At 45.4% G+C, this 7,500-nt stretch overlaps 1 protein-coding gene across 2 annotated transcripts in view; it reads right to left on the reverse strand.

The window, feature by feature from the left end:
* Positions 1–7,500, reverse strand: part of grk5l (G protein-coupled receptor kinase 5 like) — an 84,411-nt gene that overhangs the window by 15,700 nt on the left and 61,211 nt on the right. For both annotated transcript variants that reach the window (XM_063195338.1, XM_063195339.1), the window contains exons 4-6: positions 2,319–2,396; positions 1,540–1,637; positions 625–717 (exon numbers count right to left, since the gene is read on the reverse strand). In XM_063195338.1, coding sequence (XP_063051408.1) covers positions 625–717; positions 1,540–1,637; positions 2,319–2,396 — 269 coding nt within the window. The remainder of the gene's footprint in view (positions 1–624; positions 718–1,539; positions 1,638–2,318; positions 2,397–7,500) is intronic.

The following is a 7,500-nucleotide window of genomic DNA, read 5'->3' on the forward strand; positions in this document are numbered from 1 at the left end:
GAAATAATAAAAGAAAACAAAAAGGATTTTAAGTGTGCGGACCTCTCTCTCCGGAACTACAGTCAGCCTTTGTCCTGCACCTTTTCCTGGGATGTGCACAATCTTCACCTTCAATAGTATTACATCCACACAATTTGACTGTTAAACAAAATTCAAAGCATCTGCAGCCACATTGTTGTGCTGTATGTGACAACAGAGGGAGACAGTGAGCATAGTCACTGCAAGGTAACCACTTTTGCAATCTACCACAGAGAGAGAGAGAGAGAGAGCGAGAGCGAGAGCGAGAGCGAGAGAGAGAGACCTTTGCAATTCACAGGGAAGGCAGTAAGGTAGGAGCAGACACAAGAATGGAGGAAAAACAGACAGACAGAGACAGACAGACAGACAGACAGACAGACAGACAGACAGACAGAGAAACAAATGAGGGACACAAATGAATTGCAACACCTCCCCCCCTAAAAAAAACAAAAAACAAAAACAGACTATGTGACAGTGCTGAAACAGATATAGTAAGACAGTAGACAGACAGACAGACAGACAGACAGACAGACAGACAGACAGACAGACAGACAGAGACAGTAAAAGTAAATAATAGGTCAACAGGTCTGCAATGATGAGTCTGACCTCTCCAGCACCTTCCACTGCACGAAGCGGTCGAAGTACATGCTGTTCTGGTAGTCAGAGAATGGCCCTCCACTCAGATAGTCATGAAGAGCCCTGTAGCACACACGCACACACACACACACACACAAACTTTAATACTTTTATTTGGTATTATAGTATTATTCAGTAGGGCAGCATTACAGATCCAAATAATGCTGGAAACACATTTCATAGCAGTCGGTAAGGACTGATCAGAATCATGAAATCCTATGTGTTACATTACACTGGTGTAAAATAATAGGCCGTGGTCAGAATGGGCAGTTAGATTTAGGCTTCTTAGGGGTAAAGATGGCACGGGGTAAAGATGACACGCGTGCGCGCATGTGAGATTTGGGGAAGAGTCAAGTTTATAGGTCACAAAACTGTTTCTGTATGCAGCATGAAGATCTGTCAGTGATATATTGAGACTGCTAGGGTATGTGTCAATTTAGTACGAAGGCTGAGAAACCATATTCTCACACCGTCTCTGTATGTATGTATGTGTGCATGCGTGTATGTGTGCGCTCGTGTGTGTGTGTGTATGCAAGTGTATTGTGTGTGTGTGTGTGTGTGTGTGTGTGTGTGTGTGTGTGTGTGTGTGTGTGTGTGTGTGTGTGTGTGTGTGTGTGTGTGTGTGTGTGTGTGTGTGTGTGTGTGTGTGTGTGTGTGTGTGTGTGTGTGCAAGTGTGTTTTGTGCGTTTGTGTGTGTGTTTATGTGTTTATGTGTTTGTGTGTTTGTGTGTTTGTGTGTGTGTGTGTGTGCACGCGCGCGAGAGAGAGAGCAAGCGCACAGGTATGTGCATGTGTGTGCATATGTTTATTTGTGTGTGCGTGTGCATGTGTGTGTACTGTATGAAGGAATATGTGTGTGTGATTATGAAATGACAGCATGCTCACTTGCGACAGTCACAGAAGATCTCTTTGCAGGGGCTGCTGTCCAGGTTCTCTTGGCACTGCTGGGCAAAACCCTCCACCACATACACACACTGTGGAGACTGTACGGGAACACACACACGCACACGCACACGCACACACACACGCACACGCACACGCACACAATGATGTTGCATCACAGTAGGATGGAGTATGTCATCACACATTACATTACATTACATTACATTACATTTAGCTGACATTTTTATCCAAAGTGACCAAGTTATTTTAAGTACATCATACTGGTTACAGTCCTTGGAGCAGTGTGGGGTTAGGTGACATGCTCAAGGGCACTTAAGCCATGGCGTGAGATAGGGAGTGGAAGGGTGAGATTTGAACCAGTAACCCACTAGGCCACGGCTGCCCCGCACACAAATGGTCAAATCCTGTAGCTTGTGCACAAATGCATATGGTTCATGTTGTCTGCCTTTTTTATGCCACATCAAACAATGCAATGAATTTGAAGCAGGCGTACAGTGAATTGCGTCCACTGGCAGAGAGACTGTTGAAGTCTCCAGAACAACCTTCAAATCTGGGCGCTCTTGAGGAGACTTGGGTGAAATTGACCATTTTTAGCATCCGGCTCCATTGGGCCCCATTCTTTTGGTCTCCGCCGAAGCCCCCCGTGGAATTCCACCGGAAGCCGGTACAATGGGGCTTAATAGGGAGTGCCAAGTATGTTCTCAAAGGGCTGTGGAAATACCATGTTAATGGCACTAATTGACGACTTTTCGCGATGTTACCTGCTTGGACAGAAACTTGCGGATGATCTGGTCCCCTCGACTCTTCCTCTTCTCGTCCGGCGTGACTTCGTAGTCCTCCTGCAACACATCACATTACATTACACTTAGTGGACGGACACTAGTATACAAAGCAATTTACACTTATTTAGGTTCAGGGTATTGGTTACAGGCCCTGGAGCAATGTGGGGTTAGTTGCCTTGCTCAAGGGCAATTCAGCCATGGATGAAGGTGCTGGTAAGGGTGGGATTTGAACCTGCTGCAACTCTCTGATCTTAAGGCCAGCGCTCTAACCACTGAGCCATGGCTGTCCCTATACACAGCCAAAAACACACACCCAAATAGAGACAGACAGAGCGCCCTGAGACTTGACTTGGGGAACTATTAGTGGCACAGTGTTCATTCAGCACTTGGAGAGGAAGACCAACTAGGGAAGTGTTAAAGAAGAGAGTTACATTTTGTGTTGAATGTACATACTAGGATTTGCCTCATTTGCTGTGGACACAGAGGCTTTGTGTGTGTGTGTGTGTGTGTGTGTGTGTGTGTGTGTGTGTGTGTGTGTGTGTGTGTGTGTGTGTGTGTGTGTGTGTGTGTGTGTGTGTGTGTGTGTGTGTGTGTGTGTGTGTGTGTGTGCGCGCGCATTCCAAGTGAAGGACAACTTTATTGTCAAAACCATTTTTACAGCTTGTACACAAGGTTTGCTCTGTAGGCCTACTGTGTACACAAAAACATGTTGTAGTCATAACAGCATATCGATGTAATCCAATCCAGCAACAGCACAACAATGTAAACATACTATAGCCACGTAACACGGTGTGTGTATATGTGAGCAAGTGTGTGTGTGTGTATACATTCCCACTGCAATAACAGCACAACAACGTAAGCGTACTACAGTCACATAACTGTGTGTGTGTGTGTGTGTGTGTGTGTGTGTGTGTGTGTGTGTGTGTGTGTGTGTGTGTGTGTGTATGCACACTCACACTGAAATAACTGCACAACAACGCAAACAACTACAGTCACATAACGGTGTGTGTGTGTGTGTGTGTGTGTGTGTGTGTGTGTGTGTGTGTGTGTGTGTGTGCGTGCGTGTGCGTGTGCGTGTGTGCGTATGCGTGTGCGTATGCGTGTGTGTGTGTGTGTGTGTAGTGTGTATGTGTGTGTAGTGTGTATCCATGTATGCCTGTGTGTGTGTTTGTTTAAAGGCCATTTGATTCTTGGCACTCCTTCACCATGCCACCGGTCCTAAATCCAAGCGATGACTGTGGCACTAGCCGAGCCAATGGTGACATAAGCTGACAGAGGGCGCAAGAGAGTGCTATTGTCTGTGGCCTGCATGGCACGCCATCACGTTAGCAGAGAGAGCCAGCCTGCCTTGACACTGATGGATGGTCATGTGGAAACTGGTGGTAGCATGCAGTGTTTGTAGCTTCCGTATAAGAGAGAGAGAGAGAGAGACAGAGAGAGAGAGAGAGAGAGAGAGAGAGAGAGAGAGAGAGAGAGAGAGAGAGAGAGAGAGAGAGAGAGAGCGCGAGAGAAGAAAATGTGTGTGTGTGTATGTGTGTGTGTGTGTGTGTGTGTGTGTGTGTGTGTGTGTGTGTGTGTGTGTGTGTGTGTGTGCGCGCGTGCATATATGTCTGTCTGTACAGTACATGGTGGTGGTGTGCACGGTTTGTAGCATGCCAGAGTGTGTGTTTGTGCGCGCGCGTGCGTGCGTGTGTGTTTCTGCACAGTATATGCATGTGTATGCAAGTGTGAACGGTTATTCTAAATGACAGCAGTGTGTGTGTGTGTGTGTGTGTGTGTGTGTGTGTGTGTGTGTGTGTGTGTGTGTGTGTGTGTGTGTGTGTGCACCCACATGCCTTTGAGTCCACTCAGATGTAGTGGATGATGGTAATGTGTATGGAGACGTGTGTGTGTGCCATGGCATGGGCTTTTGCCTACTAGTGTGGTAGTATGTGTGTGCACTGCATGTGAACCCATAAGATTGTGTGTGTGCATGTCTCTGTGTGTGTAAATGAGTGCGCGCACACATCTGTGTGTGTGCCCTCATGCCTGCCTGTGTGTGTGTTTGCCCACATGCCTGCTTCTGTGTGTGTGTGTGTGTGTGTGTGTGTGTGTGTGTGTGTGTGTGTGTGTGTGTGTGTGTGTGTGTGTGTGTGTGCCCACATGCCTGTATGTGTGTGTGTGTGTGTGTGTGTGTGTGTGTGTGTGTGTGTGTGTGTGTGTGTGTGTGTGTGTGTGTGTGTGTGTGCCCACATTCCTGCTTCTCTGTGTGTGTGTGTGTGTGTGTGTGTGTGTGTGTGTGTGTGTCCGCCCACATGTCTGTGCACGGATGTTCTAGCTGACAGTAATGACATTAGACAGATGTGAGCTGGCGAATGGCAGTGTGTTGGGGCTGTTGTGTGTGCGGGTGTGTGTGGGTTAGGGGTGGTGTGTGTGTGTGTGTGTGTGTGTGTGTGTGTGTGTGTGTGTGTGTGTGTGTGTGTGTGTGTGTGTGTGTGTGTGTGTGTGTGTGTGTGAGGCCTGGCTAGCTCGTATCGTCACCACAGCCAGGCAGCCTATGGATTGGGATACAGCCACTGCTGCAGATCAAGTCAAGTCAAGTCAGCTTTTATTGTTAGTTTCTTCATATGCACAGGTCATACAAGGAAATTGCAATTACGTTTCTCTCTCTCATACCATGAAGGATATTATAGACATTCACAGGACTGACATTTACAGACTGACGTCAAAGTGCAAGACAGGACAAGTAATATTACTGAACCAATAACAGTAAAGTGATGAAGTAGTAAAATACTGAGCATTTAACACTGGTGAGTGACAGTGATGGACCCATTGCTATACCGCACACCCCTCTACATCAGTGGTTCCCAACCTATGGGTCGGGACCCACCTTATGGGTCGCCAAAGATCCACAGGGGGTCGCGGAGCCCTCTTGATTTTAAGGGGTTTCATTTTAAATATATATAGCCCATGTTGAATAAAAGACAAAGCATTTAACTAATAAATGCATAGACGCAACAAATTGTAAGTGCTACATTAAACATTTGTTCTATATTTGACCAAAGACGAATTGAGGAATAAAATAATTAAAATGAGTTTTGGCAGAAAACAGAGGGCATCTTGTGACTCCGTCTCTTGCGGGCGCTCACGTGGTTGGGTCACCAAAGCTTACAATAGTAAAAACATGGGTCCCTTAAGAAAAAGGTTGGGAACCACTGCTCTACATCACTGGTCCATCTCATTATCTGACCTGACCTCCCATCCTCAACTTGGGCTTGAGGCCTCTTGCTTTGCTGACAATGAAGTGTCACTGCTGTCAGCCTAGCCACAACAACATTTATTTTGGGGGATTTTTGAATGAATTAATGAATGAATTAATGATTTTATTTGACATTCTCAGTTCTTAAATAAAAAAGCCAGATTTCAAAACCATACCTATTGATTAGCGAGTACCTGTGTGTGGTCACACAGCTTTAGCCAGACAACAGATGGCAAACCTACGTAACACACGTCCAAGACTAAACAAAACATTTCCCAGCAGCAGACTGATATGGGTTCAGTCTATGATATGGGTTCAGTCTATGATATGCATTTCTCGAAACAATTGTTGCCAACTACATTAGCTACTTAGCTGTTTTTCGCAAAGCAATTTCCCATTGGCAACTACCAAAGTTGCTAACTGGCTAACAACTAAGCTTTTGAGAAACGCACCACTGACCTGTGCTGTGTTCCAACAAAACACATGTGTGCTGTTGTGCATTACCGGAAATAAGCGCAGGCAAAACGGTGATGCTCATTTGTATATATACAGCATACGACACAATGCTTTACAGCTGGTCGTTTGAGTTTATGGGCATACAGGGCCAATTATATTGGGCTTGTTGGTTTGTTTTTGCTTTGAATCACAAAGTAGACCAGACCATAGTAGTGCAATGAGGAGAGACAGGGGGAGCTGCAAATGATAACTCAAAATCTACTCCGTATCCCCTTAACACTAGCCTGATTATCATCGACTTTCAAATCTCTTCGAGACTTGGTCTGACCAAGAGCATAACAATTAACATTTCCCAAACAGCATTTCCCAAATGGCCTCCCTTGGTTTGCTAATGATTGTTTGCTTCCCAACAAAGTGGAAGGAGTTCCCGTATTTGAGGGAACTCAGAAAGTACTTGCATTGACTCTTGACCTGACTGGTAGCAACACTGAAGCTGTTGCGTCACTAGGAGGGCACGGCCTGGCTACTCAACACACTCCATTGGAACATTGTAATAGTCACTGGAAAAAAATCCTTTACAACCATAGAATTACACCACTATGCCAGTGCACAGGACCTTTTAGTAATACAATATGACTTAATCATTGCCATTCTGGCAACGCTAATTTATAACAGGGCCCATGTCTTAAAGGGGCTAAAGGCGTTGTGCATAACTATCTTTTCAAGTTGGTTAATCTCTGTGGGAACAAGAGCAACCAGAAATGGCAACGTGGCCTCCTTGTCAGCACTTGATGCACTCTACAGGGGTTGGACAAAATAACTGAAACACCTGTCATTTTAGTGTGGGAAGTTGGGCTACAGTGGGAATGGGGGCTTAAATGGACCAGCTTGTTGGTCAATCATCATTAACTGCACATTGCACCAGTAAGGTGACGTGAGAAGGTTCAATTAGCAGGGTAAGAGCACAGTTTTGCTCAAAAATTTGCAATGCACACAACATTATGGGTGACATAAATGGATAATCACTGAAACAGTAAGCACTGAAAAAACAGGGAGAGAAAAACCCTCCTAGTAGGGCTGGGCTAAGAATTCATCAATCGTGGTTGGCAAACATGGGTAAAATTGGGGTCAATCGCAAAGAGGGGGTCAATTTGGGGTCAACCATAAACTTGGCCATATTCAATAGACAATGACTTGAGGTATTGCATTAACTACATTACATTACAATACAAAGATACATTTTTTTTAATCTTAAGTAATGAATCTCATCCAGCTCTAATGCCAACATACGTACAGTAGTGATGTGGCAAAAAAGTATGAAAAGCTGCAAGTGGACAGCAGTAGATATTATTGGTCAGTCTCCCCACATGACATGTTACTCTGTGTGTGTGTGTGTGTGTGTGTGTGTGTGTGTGTGTGTGTGTGTGTGTGTGTGTGTGTGTGTGTGTGTGTGTGTGTGTGTGTGTG

Source organism: Engraulis encrasicolus, chromosome 3 (genome assembly GCF_034702125.1).
Source record: "Engraulis encrasicolus isolate BLACKSEA-1 chromosome 3, IST_EnEncr_1.0, whole genome shotgun sequence".
Classification (NCBI taxonomy): domain Eukaryota; kingdom Metazoa; phylum Chordata; class Actinopteri; order Clupeiformes; family Engraulidae; genus Engraulis; species Engraulis encrasicolus.